Source organism: Acanthaster planci, linkage group LG10 (genome assembly GCF_054643075.1).
Source record: "Acanthaster planci isolate LZ-2023a linkage group LG10, COTS_SCS, whole genome shotgun sequence".
NCBI classification, from domain to species: domain Eukaryota; kingdom Metazoa; phylum Echinodermata; class Asteroidea; order Valvatida; family Acanthasteridae; genus Acanthaster; species Acanthaster planci.
This window is the reverse complement of record NC_141786.1, coordinates 3127805-3145307: the sequence shown is the minus strand read 5'-3', so window position 1 is coordinate 3145307 and position 17503 is coordinate 3127805. Positions and strand designations below refer to the sequence as shown.

At 40.7% G+C, this 17503-nt stretch overlaps 2 protein-coding genes across 5 annotated transcripts in view; one reads left to right on the top strand and one right to left on the bottom strand.

Annotated features, from left to right (window-relative positions):
- Positions 1-17503, top strand: part of LOC110984302 (ABC transporter G family member 20-like) — a 55659-nt gene that overhangs the window by 17404 nt on the left and 20752 nt on the right. The window lies entirely within an intron of this gene.
- Positions 1420-16525, bottom strand: LOC147797590 (galanin receptor type 2-like). The gene is made up of 2 exons (XM_087142809.1): positions 16336-16525; positions 1420-2605 (listed from the first exon to the last, which is right to left on the bottom strand). The coding sequence occupies exon 2, from the start codon at positions 2507-2509 to the stop codon at positions 1592-1594; it is 918 nt and encodes a 305-aa protein (XP_086998935.1). The 5' UTR covers positions 2510-2605; positions 16336-16525; the 3' UTR covers positions 1420-1591.

The following is a 17503-nucleotide window of genomic DNA, read 5'->3' as shown; positions in this document are numbered from 1 at the left end:
ATTGGACTTCATTCTCTTTTTAACTGTATATCAATCAGCCTAAAGCACCTTAGCTTGGAGTGATCTTTTTTTCCTAGATTTGTTGGAGGTGTGAACAGTGCATACATTTAGATCAACATGTGCACTGTATCTTTGTACACGCTTTAGATCATTCCTTACAATTTGCTGACTTGACATAAAATACAATAAAGAGGGCCAGCTACATGTATGTTACATGGAGCAGTGTTTTCTCGGTAAATTTTTTGTGAATGTCTCAACGTCCAAAAACATTTTAAACTTGTAAATCTGCACACATTTACTGTGTCTACTAAACTTTAACCAAATGTATTCACATATCTTCTACTCTGCCTACTACAACGTTTTCATAACATTACCTGCAGTGGACACTTTGTGTTCGCCATTGTACAGGGCAGTGTACGTACCATACATGTGGTTTGTGATTTAAGTACCACTGTGTATATACAGCAGTTAAAAACCAAATTACATGTCTCTTACAATAATGTAATCAGAATTAAAAGACAGAAATAAAGTAGCAATTAAATATCATAAAACAAAATAAAAGAGATGTAAATTGCACATGATAACAAGTCGCTGGGTAAGGGTAATGACACGTGTAAGATCATATTTCATACATTGGATGTTACTCATGCAGAGAAATTGTCAACTAGGGAAGGAGACTGCATCTGAACTCTTTGGTTGATCGTGCATTTACCAGATACATATGCCCCAAGTGTGGTGTTGTTCTCATGGTCACGGATGAAGTGTTCCCGGTCTCAGGGTACCAGATGGAGAATTTAGCAGAGCGGCTAGACTTTTGAGCAAAGTCCTTGCATATTTGTGCGGTGCACTGTCAGGCTGCAGAGTACAGTGTAGCCAAGGCCCTGGCATACCGGTGGGATGTTGTACAGTATATGTGCATGTATGTACACTCATCACTGAGGACGTAGTGGCATACCGGTATTCTTTTTTTGAATTTCTCCTTCTGAAATAGTTGTTTGTAAAATTGATACTGTATGCTGAAACATGCTGGTAAGGGCTTAACGAGTGGCTACCCGTAATGTACAGGTAAATTTGTCAGAGAACAAGCCATCCCTTATAATATCCACACTTAAAAGCTCTATGTGCTCGTGGTACTGCACATGCGTGACCAGGGAGTTTCTTTGTGGCTAGGAAAGTCAAGACAGAGTTGTGGGGACAAAGACTTCACCTCATGGTTGTGGTCTGCACAAGATCTGTGTTTCCACGCAAAACTCAGATGGTCCCTGCAACTACAGAACCAACACGGGGTACCGGCACCTGTACATGAAAATCATAATTCATAGAAAGTTATGTGAGGACAGTGTACAAAGGTGTATTTTCACTTCTGAGGACTATTGTGATCAATTTCTGGAGGACACCACTGAATTCTTTGCTGTTTCTTTGTATTGTCGTCCTCAGTCTAAATTTGTACTCCATGTTTAATACAAGTCCTTTACTCTCCATTTGAACCTGAAGTACATTGCCTGCTATAAAGTTCGAAAGCCATTCTATCTGTGAAACTACTGTCAAGGGCCACACTGGTACAGCATGTTAGCAAGCACACTGTTTGTCTTCAAGGATTCCTCTTGAACAATTTCCTTAAGCCAGCCTGAAAAGATTTGTATCTTAATGCGTAGATGATTGGATTCACACAAGAGTTGGCAGCCCCCGAGACAATTGTGAATCTGTAGACCTCGTCTGAGAATTGCACCACGTAGGCGATGAGATTGGGCAGCCAGCATATGATGTAGAAGCCGAATACAAGGAGCAGCATCTTGATGACATTTTTACTGGCACGGAGCATGGATGCGTTCTGCATTTCCGGGGGTGGGGCTTCCTGCTCGCTGCCAGTAATGTTGGCAGATGGCATGGGCTGGATGGTCCGAGCCTTGCGCCGCAGGACCAGCAGGATGTGTGCGTAGGCCAAGAGCATCAGGACGGCCGGCAGGAAGAAGAGCAGGGCACTGTCCAGGATCAGGAGGGCATGTAGTGCTGGGCTGTGTAGCTCCAGGTCAGGGCTGATATTGCAGTGGTTGTTCGCGGCCGAGAACTCCACAGTTATCAGGGTCAGGGTCGCCGAGGCTATGCTAAGCAGCCAGGTGGCAGCAATCAGGGTGGCAGGCAGGCAGCAACGGTTGGCCATCACCGCCACGTAGCGGAAGGGGAACACGATGGCCAGGTAGCGCTCCAGTGTCAGTGCGGCCAGGCCAAGTGTGGACGCATTCAGGAAGAGCCACAGCACGTACTCAAATGTCCAGACCTTGCAGATGAACATGCCCAGGCTGCCAGCGGGCAGCGGGTCAGGAGAGGGGATGTTGAACTGCAGAGGGAGCAGCAGAGAGCAAAGGAGGTCGGCCACTGCCTGGTTGACGATGAAAGTGTTGGTCAAAGTGCGTAGGTTGGGATCGTGCCAAATGACAATGCAAACGATGCCGTTGCCAATTGTGCCCACAATTCCAATCGGAATGCACAATATGCCTAGCACATCCATCTCTGTGTTGTCACACCAACTGTGTGCCCTTACAGCTCCGGCAGTGGTTTATCTCCTCGTCTCTGATAGCCACAAAGAAAGTGTGGAGTTTAGAGTCTGGTGGAGGTAAAAGTGAACAAGATGCTTGGTTAGTTACCGGTATCAACAAATCATGTTGGTTATCAAAATACCTGTTTCCTCAGTCCAAGGTCAGGTTTTCAGTTTGTAACCACTATCTGCCGGGTGGATTTTTCTTGAGCGGGATAAGATGACGGGACCTTTTCAAGATTCTCCTTTTTCAAAGTTCTTCAAAAATTCGTGTGTTCATCTACTGGATGTTTACACCCACACGAACGACTGTCTGGTGGCTACTCTAATCTGACAAGCAACCTCCATTGACGCCCCAATATTCAGCCCAGGCCTGCAGCCCTGTCAAAGAGAGCCCAGAATTGTGAGGTGTTGCATAATTTCCTTTGTTCAGGTGAATGCCAGTAGTGTTTTTTTATATGCGGCTGGATTAGCGAGCAGCGGCACTGTGTCGCTCATCAATGGGGCCCCGGAGCGTTTTTGTCCGCAGTGCTAATGCGCAGGCGCACCATGCTCAAAACAGTGGTATACTGTTTACAAACAGTGCCGGATTACCTTCGAAAAATGGAAGTTGAAAAATGATTGCAGTGAGGTCCTTTGGTCCGAGTGCTGTCTTTTGTTACACAGACCAGCTCTTTTGTCCAAAACCGGGCACCCTGGCTCTGCGTATGAACACACGGGGCCCGAAATCGGGCACCCCTGGAGGACGTTGTTAAGAGAAGCAACTAAAATGGACACTTGTATATCTATATTAGCAATATAGTAATTTCACTGTTGAGATGTACTCAAATATTGTCACTGTCATGGTAGCAGTTGTCCAGGGTTACACTGAACAATCTCTGTTATTCATATGAATAGCTACCGGTAATTGGATCCAATTTCCTGTACAGTGCATAAGGAGTTAATGTGTAGCCAAGTACTATCGTACCGGTACAGGTCATCCAGCTGCCCAGTACTTGCTCATTTTACTTCTTGAGAAACAAATTATACAGTTTTCTGCTTGGTTACCAGAAACTTATCTGTCTCATGGCCAAAATTTGCAGCGTTATCAACAGCAAGGCAGTTTATATTGCTTGCCAAACAAACTCAAATTGTATTATGTCAGTGTGTAGTCGTTAAACTTTGAAAGTGCGAGCTGTCCACGAGTAGCTGCCCATGCTTGATTGCCACTGATGAAATTCACGTGTTAAGAGATAAAGTGATGTGCTGGGCTTGATGCATATAATTATTTGCTTCAGTACAGTAAGTTACCGGTTATATCTGCCCCAAGCTGAAGTGCACCCCCAATTGGCGAAAAAAAAGACAGGTTGTTACAAGTGGGTTCTTGCACGCGTTCTGCGTGTACGTAAAAACCATACATGCCGCCATAAATTAGTTATGCGTACTCAGCACGCTCTGCATGAAACGCGCGTATACTTGCGTACCTCATGGTGTGCCTATGCGGGGATTAAAAAAAACCGTCCTCTTTTGTTCCGCCTGAGCAGATGCAGTAATGCATATAAGTCTCTCTTCTTTGCAGTTAATTCTAACCATCTGAACATGATGCTGCTCTGAGTGGAAGCTTTTTTAAAACTGACCGGGATCAGTTTTCTTTAAACCAAAAACATTTAGTTTAACCCTGTGGTCAGCCGCTGGACTGCAGCAGAAATACAGCTTTGTTGTTTTTCTCATTAATTAAAACATACACAACCAATACCAGTACGGTCGAGACTACAGTACATGTAGTCCTCATTCGACCCACGTGTATTTTAACCTGTGTAGCCAGAGTTACTCTTGGAATCAACCAGAGAACCTACCGGTACCAATCCTGAGAAGCCAGGTAATCCAAGGAATAAGCCTCAGTGAAGTGTGTAAGAATTTTTTCCCTCTTTGTTTGGCAATTCTTGCCGCTTCTGTTATGGCTGTCAATGAATTGTCTGTAAATTAGTGATAAGTCGCAATGAAGTTTGCCAAAGTGCTTCATTACTGTCCGGTATGTCTCAGGAAACTTCCATTCAAGCTGTTTGACTGGCAACGTGTCCATAAAACAAGTTTACATTGGAGTAATGAAATGGACTGTTCATAACTATCAACAGGAAAAACTGCAAGTTTTTAGGGCCAGCTCGCAGGGTTAAAAAGTGAAAGATTGTATGGAGTAAACAATGAAGAAATAAGAACAGGTGTTTGTGGCACACATTATTTTCATCTGTGTTAGACCATGTTTCTTTGTTTCATCTTTAAAGGTGAATCTGTACATGTAGAAACTGTTTTGTTTCGGTCCAGATGATGTGTAGTTGCGGAACCAATGTCAGCAGCATTGTATTTAATCACTCTTCGAGCAAACATTGAGAGGTTTTTTTTCAATCCTGCGAGAGTCACTTCCCCATCTCGTTGAGTGCACTGTTTGCTCAGCTCGTCCAAATCCAGTAGCGCACTGTACACACTTCAGTTTTTGGGGTCACACTTCCCCATGGAAACAGACACCAATGACAGAGCGTGAAGTATGTACAAGGGGTTCGGGTTTCGTACCACCGGCGCACGTGGACTTCCACACATGCCGCGCTTCTAAATAGCCGATCCATTACCTGCCATATAAGCCTGTGTACGCAATGTTGGAATGTGTACATGCTCTTTCCACTTGTAGCATTTATTTACACAGAGCCACCAGTTCAATATGTCAGAGTAGAAATTCTTGTTTGTACCAGCGAATTTACACGTGCACATGTCCTTCCTTTAAAAAAGCAGAGTTCGGATGAACAAGGCATTGCTGGTCCTTGTTACGAGTGATTGGCCTGGATTGATTGCAGTTTAGGGTTATGGGTGTAGCCCATGGGTGTGGCCAATGCCCATGGGTGTGGCCGATGCCCATGGGTGTGGCAAATTGATAGCCTGAACATACTGGTACATGTACATCCAGTAGCGCTCACACTGCCTCCTGTTTTGAAGTTGTACAGACCTTAGTTTGTCATTTCAAACCAGTTTCACATATCGTAATAGACCAAGTGTAATAATCCTTCTAAAATCCATGGCTTTCATACAGAGACTCCAAATTTCTTTTTTTTTCCTGTTTTTCTGATCCGGATATAAATCTTAGGAACATAGACCATGTAGAGCTCGGTGCAGCTCAGTGGAAATTGAAGGGACGGCGAGGGATGGGGCATTGTTGGGGAATGACTTGGAAATTTGAAAAGTGGGAGGGAGGCCCTAAAACCTGAAGACACAGCACGTACTGTCTATAGGGGGCGATGTTCACGATGCAGATGTGCACCTGTAACACAGTGTACACTTCAATTGCTGCAGAATCCTATATCAGAACAGCGTACATGTAAATTTCTTTATTGTTCTTCTTCCTTTTTGAGTGCCATTGAATTCATTTTGGTCGTTGGGATGTCTGAAAAATGCTTCACAGTGTTGTATTCGAGTCCATCTCAAGTCCTTTCACAAGTCCCTCCACAAGTCCAGTCATAGGTCCCTCCACAAGGCCAGTCATAAGTAACAGGGTGAACAATGACCAAAAATGTTTCTGTCGCAATTCATTTGAATAGCTTGTGAACTGGCTTAAGACTGAATGACTGTACATGTATTTGATGGACTTCCAAGGACTTAATAGACTCAAATACAAAACTGATGCTTCACAATCTGCCAGAATTTTGTTCACCTCGAAAAAGTGAAGGGATATGTATTCCAATAGCCCATTCCCGCATTTAAAAAGAGGGAGGATATCCCAATCCTTCCCTCCCCCCTCCAAGGATTTACGCCCATATGGCTGAGTGACATGTACGGGTATGGCCATACATGTACAGTGTACTCGCTGAATGCCAGCAAGGACTAGTGATACGGTGTGTATTGTCCCATGCATTGCCCCTGCGGAGAGGCAAATGAGCATGGAAATTCACAAATTAATCAACAAGGTCAAGTGCAGACGATACGAAAGAAGGGTGGAAGGCTTTGGAGATTTTTGTGTTGTCGGTTTGTTTTTTCCTACATGTACACTGTATGCCTTACTCATTTCCTGAAAAGGATTCCACTTCATGTAGTAGTGTTCCATCTGCTGTAATCAATAAGGTTTGATACATAGGTTTTACGTGTAGTCATTTTCACGATGGTGGTTGTCAATTCTCATGTTGAAGCTGAGTCAGTTTTATTTGTGTATACAAATTACCATCTTGCTTCAAGCACATCAGCCACTAAGAGTGATCCTCCCCCGGGGATTTTCATTTTTGTACCGGTACATGTAGTTTTTACGGGGTTGTTTTTGTTCTTATCGAAAATCCCATGATACCAGAATCTAATTTCACTAAATTGTCCACATCAGAGAAAAATGAGTCACAACTGAGATTAAACGTGATTGACACGAGTGGACCTTGATCTGGTCTGTAATCTGGTTTGTACCCCTGATGTACAGTTGACATTGCCTCCCTTGAAGCTTCCTTCAGAAATTCCAAATCGAGTTTGAATCTGGGACTCCTAAGAGTTTAACAAATTGTTTCAGTGCAGAAAGAAAGTGTATTAAACTGTTACGACATGTTTTCAGATGAGGATGAGGAATGTTTACCACATGGATTTACACATACATGTATAGGTACCTGTTCATGTACCGGTACATATAGCAATATGTTGGAAGTGTTTGGGAATAATATTCACTGGGTAGGCCCAAGAGAAAGTGAATACGCATTGTTGATGTAAGTGAAATTCAGCTTCCAGCCGCATTAAAATGGCACTTGTTGAATGTTCCATGCCGGTACTTTGTGGTTCTTTAGGGCAGTCATTTCTCTTTTTGGATTTCATTCAGATTTCCGTGGGGAACAAGGAATTCTTTGACAAGTTAGGTTACACAGTAGCTAGCCTGAAGTATAGATAATTGAAATACCAACAGTTACATGTATACATGTACATACATGTATATATATGTGCACTGTGGACGTTCATGTAGGAAATATTTTCTAGATGCCCAAATTCTGTCAAGAAAGCATGAAGTGAGCAGTCAGTAGTCAGTTTTAAGTCATTCAGACAGGAGTCACGTTGTCATTCATGATTACAAATAAAAAGCGACAGAAACCAACTCAAAAAGTAAATTATTCATTAAAAAAGATTTAAAAGGAATAGAAATTTTCAGCAGGGCAAGAAGTACCGGCAGGCCTATTGTTCATCTCTGAAATCTTGCTAAACCATGGCTGGAGGTACTCCTAGACGTGAGAAACTATTATAATGTCCATTGTGTGCGTTGTTGCAACTGATTTTGTATATGGTTTAATCAACAATCTGCCAGTCAGTAAGACTAAATGTTCAGATATACATGTATTTCTGATCAAATTGAAGTTCAAATATTCAAATAGTGAATTATTCAAATTGACTTAGCTCTATGGACAAGTCTCGTAATCCTGGGAGTTTGCTCAACAAGTTTAGTGCTAGAAGAGGACGATAACAAACGATTCATTGACAGTGCAATTGTCTTGGGTATTGCCATCGCTAGAACAAAGACAGTATTATTTAACAATTTGGACGAGTTTATTACCATATTGACGGCTAATGACTCATTGAACGTAATCACCACATTCATGTACCGTATCCCGATTTGAAAATCTGTACACATGCATTAAAAGTGCTATCAACCCGTTACAAACCGGGTATTTACCTGTGGTTCTGTGTGCAGTACTTTTGAGGCAATTTTTTGCCCTGTGAAATCTGTTTGGTTCTGGAGTGAACTTACATTGTACATGTATGGTGTGGTGGATATACATGTATACTGCAGGATGAATTCCTGATCTTTACTGTAATTTTTGTTTTTATAAAAGAAGTCATCCCACTTTTGATGTTGAAGCTTCTGTGACTTATGATATGGTACTGGTACATGTACATCAGAGGTTCTGTAAGTGAATCTTGATGCATGAGGATGGCCAGAAAAACAAAATCAGGAAAAGTAGCGTGTTCCATATCCCAGGTGTGTCTGGTCACGAAACTGCAAAGTGATCAGATATTGCATATTTATCATAACAATTGAATTCACACTGTTGCACCTTGTGATTCGGGGCAAGCTTTTGCATAGCGACCACCATCTCTGGAATGGACTGGTTTCTTTATGCGTTTGAGAACAATGTATTGGTGCAAAGCGTCTCTTACATGTAGGTATGGCTAACTAGACTAAAGCTATTGCGCCGAAAATCATGAGGTATGATATAGTGTTGCGAATTCAAATTCTGCCCTCGAATGAGTTTAAAAACTCATCGTACCAAGGTTAATTCAAATTGTAACTCACAAAAGACTTTCTAGGCTGGTAGACCTGGTATTGATTTATTGAAGTGACTGAAGTGACCTTCGTGTATAATAAATTAACTTTGCTACTTGTCTACACCAGGTACACTACATTTATAAATCTGAGCTGGCCCTAGTTTTTCACACAGTATCTAGCGTGGCTTCTGTCAAATGGGCGAAAGCCATTAGTGTATAATTATCAATTTTCTCTGCTTCAACACGCACTGTCCGTGCTGTAGATACATGTAGTCAATGATAGTGAGGTCAAATACATCTATCAGATTTCAAGAAAAAAATTTTTTTTTTTTTGGAAAGCAGAGACCTTTGCTGAAAAAGTTGCTGAAATTAACAATTACCTTACATTGCAACTAAGCCTCGCAAAATGTTTCCCAATTCTGATGAATTGTTGACCATTTTTCAGGTTCCAAAAACCGTGCCGATAAATCTGCAGTGTACTTGAAAAGAGCTCCTTAAAGTTGCCCAGAACGTCTGATTTTGTTCAAACCTGTATGCAAAGCACATGGATTCTTCCAAGTTCTCAAATCTTCTTGAATATTTATAGATTTTTTTTTTTAAATTTGCACTCAGACTTTTTCTTGAGCCACAGATGTGGTCATTTTGTTGCTTGATTTCAGAAAGCAAGGAGTTTCACTTTCCCTTTTGGAGTTTTGAACATGAGGAACAAAACGTGCTTTGTTTCATAGAATTCATCTTTTATTCCTTGTTTTGGTAAATGCAAGAAACCAGTACAGCCTTGTTTGTATTGTTTGTGCCCCATTAGAAACCAGAAAGTCTTCATTTTATCCCAATTTCACGCATCCATTCATCATCGAGCAGAATTAGCCAGAGGCAGTTGGTACAAATTCCTTCGCCTGCCATTTTGCAGCCTGGGGAGGCCTGCACAATAAAATGACAGGGAGCAAAATCACGACACTGATTGAAGTGGAATTAGGAGGGATTATTTAAAAGTGGATTGAACACTCAATGCAGAATCAGAATGGTGTCAATAGAGACATTATAGGAGGTAAAAGCACTATCGTGCTGCAAATTGTATATTTTTAGTGTCTTTTTGACACAGATTTGCAATTCAATGTAAAAGGGATAAAAAACTCTTCTGTGCACCTGTTTTTGGGGAAACGCTGCCGATATACTTGGTTTTTTCCTTTGCTCTGGTTTTGGCCATAAATTGGAGGCCTTAGAACCGACATGGTAATGAGTATAATGATTATTTTGTTTGATGTTCCAGCAATAAAATGTGAAAGATTGGCTATCACAAGCAGCCAGGCCTTTGGTAACAAATACAGATTGCACCTACATGTACATGTACCGGTACTGTACATGTGCATGTAGATCTGCAGGACTCTAACCGTCTCCCTCTTCTGCTAGAGGAATCAAAATTGTAACAGTGTTCAATTTTTTACAGTTTTTGAAAGCATTTCAACCAATGCAGTCCTATAATGCGGTGTTTTGATGCTCGTAAACATATCGGTAATTATACATGGAAAGGATGGTCCCTAGGTTGCCCCACCTGCAGCAGTGTGACCCCCCTGATTGACATCATTTTTATAAGCTGCCATATACATGTATCTACATGTATTAATAGAAGTGTAGGTTTTGCCAGTGAAGTACATGTTCATGTATGTAGCTTTGCCGAGGGAAAGGGGAGAAGGGCAGGCCCCCCTTGCAAGCTTCTCCGCCCCTACCATCAGTAAAAACCATAAGCACCAAAGTATCTACTTTATGTTACTTGTGATGTGTGCTGTGCCCCTCCCCCCATGGTCCCGGAGCTGGCAACGGGGCATCTTTCCCTTTTAGTTTACGTGGATGCCTTGTCGTCAACACACTGATTGGTCTGAACACCGACACCTGCATGGGTACTGTCTTTACACACTACTAGTAGATTTTGTGCATAATCGATTGATAGAAGTTTGCGAGGTTCAAGTTTTTTTAATAGATCACGGTCATGCCACGTACCTGTACATACAGTTGCAGTGCACCATATGTTGGTACATGCAGATCTACCGGTACATGTGGGTTGTGAGAAGTACCGGGGGGAGGGTATTTGGTTCTGCTTGTGACAAATACTGTGCTTGACCAGCTGTGTTTAGTCAGGAAAACAAAGCATGTACAGGTATGCACTGTAAATACGGGAGTGTGCCAAAAATGTCCTGTATTCTTACCAGGTTTGGAGGTGGACTTGCATGCGGTATTGAGGTTCAGTTCTGGGTTCAGTGTTTCAATCGGTGTTAATGCATGTTACATTAACTAGTAGGTATTAGCCGTTTCAGGTGGTGAACGCAATTATTCACAATTTAGAGTACAGTTATCATGTATAGCCCACATTCCGGTGGTACCAGTGTTGTACATGTCACACCCACATGCACATGATGTACTGAAACTTGTATCCTTGTGGAGACATGGCTTTGTATGTGCTGAAATGTGGTGCCTTGTGGAGACCTCGAAGAATGGGTTGAATAGGTCTCCACAAGGAATTTCTCAAGGTGTATAGGTCTCCACAAGGAATTTCTCAAGGTGTATGGGTCTCCACAAGGAATTTCTCAAGGTGTATGGGTCTCCACAAGGATTTCAAGAAATTGATATTTGGAAATTGCTCAAAAATGAGAAATTTTTAAATCGTTAGAATCTGTCGCAAAATTGAAGTGTTTCATATAAGGGACATTTGGTGGAAATTTCAGTCCAGGAGAGTGATTCATGTTGAATGGGAGCATTTTGAAAACGTCGTTTCACATGCACCCAAATTAGTACTGGAGAACGCGTACTCTAATATCACAAGATGGTTTCATATCAAATACACGTATTCCTGAGATTTCCATTCTGTTGACATGTGAAGACTCATCCAGTTATCAAATCATCAACTGAACCCAAGGCAGTTGGGAGTGACTGCAAATGTGCCACCAGTTACATAAGAGATGGTTAGTGTTTGAGGGAGGCACACGTACACTGCATTTCGGTGGGGTTCCATTGGGAGGTTTTTAAGGGTAAACTTGTGGAGACATGTTTAGACTGTGTCTACAATAACATTTATGTCACTACTTAGGAATGACAAATATGCCTTTAATTGTTGCTTTTGACAATCTCTTTACATGTAAATTACTTTTGTTTGATGTTTTGGCTTTCTGCTTCTCAAATCACATACATGCATTTGTACAATAATGCACAACTCATATGAGCTTGTTTACAATCACCATGGATATGAAAACCAAATTTCCGGGCTGTGCACCATTTTATACGCTTCAGCAACTCACTGGGTACGTGTAGTCAATTGCATCAATTGTAGGAGTCCTTGGTAGTATACAAGCACGCACAGTCACGTCTGGCCTTTCATGGAAACCTTTTTCACTGAGACAGCTTAACACTTTAGCTCACTTGTACTGACTGTCCACGATGATGTATCAATGTACAACTTGTTGTAAAACAATTGATGAGCCTGTTTGGAGTTAGGTCTGTGGAAAATGTACACCCTGCTTTCTATACACATTACCTATTAATCATCTGCATGTTATCAACTTTGAAATCGCCATTCTTGAATTTAGAACTTATGATAAAATCAATGTGTACCATCTTAAAAATTTAATCCCTTTGTTTGCACTGAAAGCTTAGCTGCTAACAGTGACCCGGATCCAGACAGGAACTACTATTCAGATTACTTATTATTGGACCAGTTTTCCCATAATAAAAAGATACATGTACATGTGTATAAAAGGTAAATGTACTTTTTCGTCTTTTCCTCAAAACTCTAGAAGTCTCACACAGAACTTTGATCAAATAAGCGATTATATAAATATTCTTCAATACCAATTTGACATATTTGGGTTTAGCGAGACCAGGTTGAATAACAATAGTCCTGACTTTCACATCAAAGATTACTCATGCCTGAAGAAAAATATGCCAAACAAATCTGGTGGCAGAGTCACTTTGTAAACGTACTCTCACCTCTTTTGAGTGTAATGATCTATCGTTAAACAATATTGAATGCCATTCGCTGTTCTTCAAAACCCTCCATGCCAAGGATAGAGATATTATAGTTGGCATAATTTATAAGCCACCCAGCTTTAATATCAATGAGTTTGTTTCTGAATTTGATACATGTAACATCCCTGCTAATATAAACGTATTATGGGCAAATTTAATATTGATCTTTTGAAACATACCGGTAGCACTCATAATCCAACCCCAAATTTTGTCAACCTGTTGTTTAGCAATTTCCATTTACCACTGATAAACAGGCCTACCCGCTTAACACCCACCACTGCAACCTTGATTGACAATATCACATCAAATAATAATGAAGGGCAAACATAGAGTGGTATTCTGTATGGCATTTCTGGTCATTTACCCTATCTTTCAGATATCATCTTTTGGCAATGAAGCCATTTCTAAACGCATTCCTCAGCACCCTCTTTATCTAGACAAATCACCGCAGACCAAATTAAAAGGTTTTTTGGTTTTAATCATGCAATGAGACAGTGTCATGCTGGCCCGGTGACAGAAATACCAACATAATTCCAGGTGGTCTTAAACTTTTGCAAATGACTCTACATGTCCTAGTACAACAGCTTTTATAAAACAACCCCCCCCACAAAAAGCCATAAACAAACTTAGTGCTTTCGTGGATCCCTCTGTAGCCCTAAATCACCTACGGGTAGCTTGTTTTCCCAGATGCTTTTCCTTAGCTGTATGATGTATGTACATGTACCACTAAATCAGCGTAATCAAGATTCTGGTGAGCGTGCTGAAGGTGGACTTGTACAGTGCACGTTAGAAGTCAATTACATTTACAGGCTTGCATGCACAAAAATAACATTCTCCCATGAACCTGACCATTTTATCTACTTCACTCCTGGTCTTCAAATGCCTTATAATTAAAGGTCAATTGAATTTACAGTGTAAACTGATAAACCTTCTTCAATCCAGTGAGCTGATGGAGCTGAGCTTGTTTGTGTAGTGTGGCCACTCCACCAGAATGATTGGACTTGAGTGGACAGAGAGGCAAAATATAGGGTTCCTTGAGAATGCTGTGCTTTCTTTGCACTGGACACAGATTACACTGTACATAAAGACTGGGGAAATGGAATGCTTGGTTTTGGTCCATTTTAGCCTTTTTTATGAGGGCATATTGCACAAATGTGTTCAAAAACAAAGATTCAAGACAATGCAGGTTGTTGCAGTCTTTATGTACATGTAACTCTTCTCATCGTTTTTTTGTTAATTTCCAACTTTAAAACTTTAAAAAATGTTCAATTCTGTAATTTCAATAATCTGCAATCCAGCGAGGTGACATGAAATCCTACTGTTATTTTTTTCCTTCAGCAAAAGACAAATATACAATGGAGCAGCTGCATTTTGGAATTTTATTGGTAGAGCTTTGAGCTTTAGTTGTGATTGTTCTGAAGGCAGTGTTGAAAGTTTGTCGCTTGTAATGTTTAGAAAACTTGAAATGAGAAATCACTTAATTTATGCACCGAGGTTCCTTAATCAGCAATGCTGTCAGCTTCGGGTTTATTTTATTCCCAGTGGATTAGACCGTAAAAAATGAACATCTAAGCACTCTTGCTCACTGTTTTTTTGTGGAACCTTCCATCTGCATTGTATTTTTGAAACCGTACTGCGTCAGTACAGAAAAATGGTCATTTTTGATTGTTTTCCTTGTATTTAAACAGAAAACATTGTTTCACTAGTCGACCGGGATTTCTCTTACAGATTTACAGGTCAAATTTCATACTTCATGATGAGCTATTCATATTTGGTTATATGATAAACCGATCAATGTGTGGATTGTTTCATTTGGTCACATTTTCCTAAATAAAATAATAACAAAAATAACAAAATAATTGAAAATCACTTCGTAAAAGTAAAGGGCTCGTTTCAGAAGGTGCAATATTACCATAAGCTACATGTACATTGTACTTTTTCATGTACACACTAAACATTCTACATATGTAGCATTTCACAAAGCTGAAGGAGGAACATAAAGACAGCTTATCGGTCCCGAGTTGAAGTGCACCCCGAAGCGACAAAAGAAAGACGGATGGTAGTAAGTTTTCTAAGTGGGTTCTTGCACGCGTTCTGTGTATGTGTACACAGAGACCATACATTAAGAAATAAATCCCTTACGCGTACTCAGCGTGCTCTGCATCCAACGTGCCATTGATCTCCATTATAACCGAACGCTTATGCTGTGAGTACCAAAAAAAAAAGTCCTCTTTTGTGGCACTCGGAGCGGATACCTGGCATCAAGAATGAAGTGGATGGTTCACACTGCTGGGAAGGGATTTCTCTCACCTGATTTCAGCTTTTGTAGTTTTGGATTTCAGCTTTTGTAGTTTTGGATTTCAGCATTTTTAGTTTTGGATTTCAGCTTTTTTAGTTTTGGATTTCAGCTTTTTTAGTTTTGGATTTCAGCTTTTTAGTTTTGGATTTCAGCTTTTTTAGTTTTGGATTTCAGCTTTTTTAGTTTTGGATTTCAGCTTTTTTAGTTTTGGATTTCAGCTTTTTTAGTTTTGGATTTCAGCTTTTTTAGTTTTGGATTTCAGCTTTTTTAGTTTTGGATTTCAGCTTTTTAGTTTTGGATTTCAGCTTTTTTAGTTTTGGATTTCAGCTTTTTTAGTTTTGGATTTCAGCTTTTTTAGTTTTGGATTTCAGCTTTTTTTCACAGTTCAGCTTCTTTATGCCTTTTTTCAGCTGTTTTCAGCTATTTTTATCATCGGTCAATCTCACCCCTGGCATGGTAAAGACTCTTTAAAGGAAAACAAAACAGAAACAAACTCTTTTGGACTTATTTCTGTCATCCATTTTTTCATTGTTGATTAAACCTTAAGTAAGAATACCGGAACATGTAGCATATCGGGGAAAAGCAAAATCGGCCTTTCCGTGATTCAAGACTGTAAATATAAATGAAAAAGAAAACGATTGGCTGAAAGAATTATTTTGTTATCTGATCACTGACCACGCTACCTGGAAATCCAAGATATTCCTAGAATCGTTGAAACTGTATTGCAGGCAGTTTGTACATTACATGTGTGTTAATTAACCAGTGATTCCCCTGGGGTGCTGATGAGCATGGTGAGGTGGCAAAATACCGGTACTTCAGACTGAAATCAAACTGCTGGTGGCATCACTAGCTGCACCAACAGATCCTGACTTAAGTATACATGTAGCCCCATGATACAGTTACATTTAATGCCTTTTTTCATTTGAATATGAAAGCAGATAGAGCAAATTTGACTTCAGGACAGATTTGCAGCCAACTTTTGCTCGATCTGAAATGTGTTTGATGTGAACTGACATCAAAATTTGTGTAAAACTTGTGTATGCTATCACAGCAAGTATAAACTGGCCTGTACTTTTGATCCATTTTTCTCTAAAGTAAATCAGTCTTGTATCCTGTGGCTCTTTTGTTTTTTGTTTTTAAGTCTGAGTTGGTACCGTACTGTACACTCAAAAGGTTGGGCGCATGTACACTATGGTAGTTACTGAAATTAACGAGATGGGTAGCCTATGCTACTTACCAGAATTTGGCTGTGAAGTACATGTACTTGCAACTGTTGTACACACCGAGGATTGCTACCCCGTACTCACAGAATGTGGGCTGTCGGCTATGCAACCTTGCTTCCTCTCAAGGGAGGAGATGAACTCCCGTGATATTAACACTTTTCTTTCTCAATTCTTGTCTCACTTCCCGGTGACTCGGCAACTGATTGTCCCTCAGCCACCGTTGTTAAGAGCCCAGATCAGATATGTGTGTCTATTAAAATTCACGTGCCTTTTGAGAACCGATCGTGACAGCTGCTGATTTCTATCTTGACGGCATCCGTGCACTGGCCTATATAAATTGGTGGCCTTCAGTAATGGATGGGCCACATGGCCCAAAGAGCTGCTCGAAGGACTGTCCTAAATAAACTCTACATGTACATGTACATGCAGTGTTTTTTCCGTCTGCCTTTGTCGGTCATAAGGAAAACAGGGCTGCCCCTTCCTGGTGCAGAGGGTGTCATCTGCGAATCCCAGCCAATCAAGACGCAGAGGTGAAACACTGCATTGCGCATTAACCAATGGCAGTAGAGAACCTTGGGTGTACGTGCACACTGCATCAATTCTTTTGCCTTTTGTTCTGGTGTTTAGAATCTTCATTGTGAATAATATAATAATATAATAATTTGCTGAAATTCAATTTTAACTTTTTGGGTCATCTCGGATCTAGTTCCTTGTAAAATCACTGTTCACTGTCACTCATGATAACTCACCTGTTCGTTGTTCATAGATTATTGAGGTACAGCATTTCTTTTGTATTTTGGAGTACTTTCACATGCATAATATATGCAGGCCCGTTGCCTGACCAGAGATTGGGGGGGTTGTCAAACCCAAAAGTGGAACTTTTGGCACTGTGAACACATATATTTGTATACAAAGGCCTATCATAATGTGCTTTGGAGCACAACATCAAACAAGTTCCATGTTTGTCACGAACCGAAGGATGCATGTAAGACTCGTGTAGACCCCTTACTTCAGTTTTCAAGATTCACGGCGTATTGTAAATTGGCCTGGTAATGAATTTGCTCTTTACTCAGCACCTTGAATCTGGCGCTGGGTGACGGCGAGCGAATGATAGGAACATTATTATTAAAAAATCGCAGAAAATCCCACAAAAAATGTCAGAAGTTCTAAAAAAGTAATACA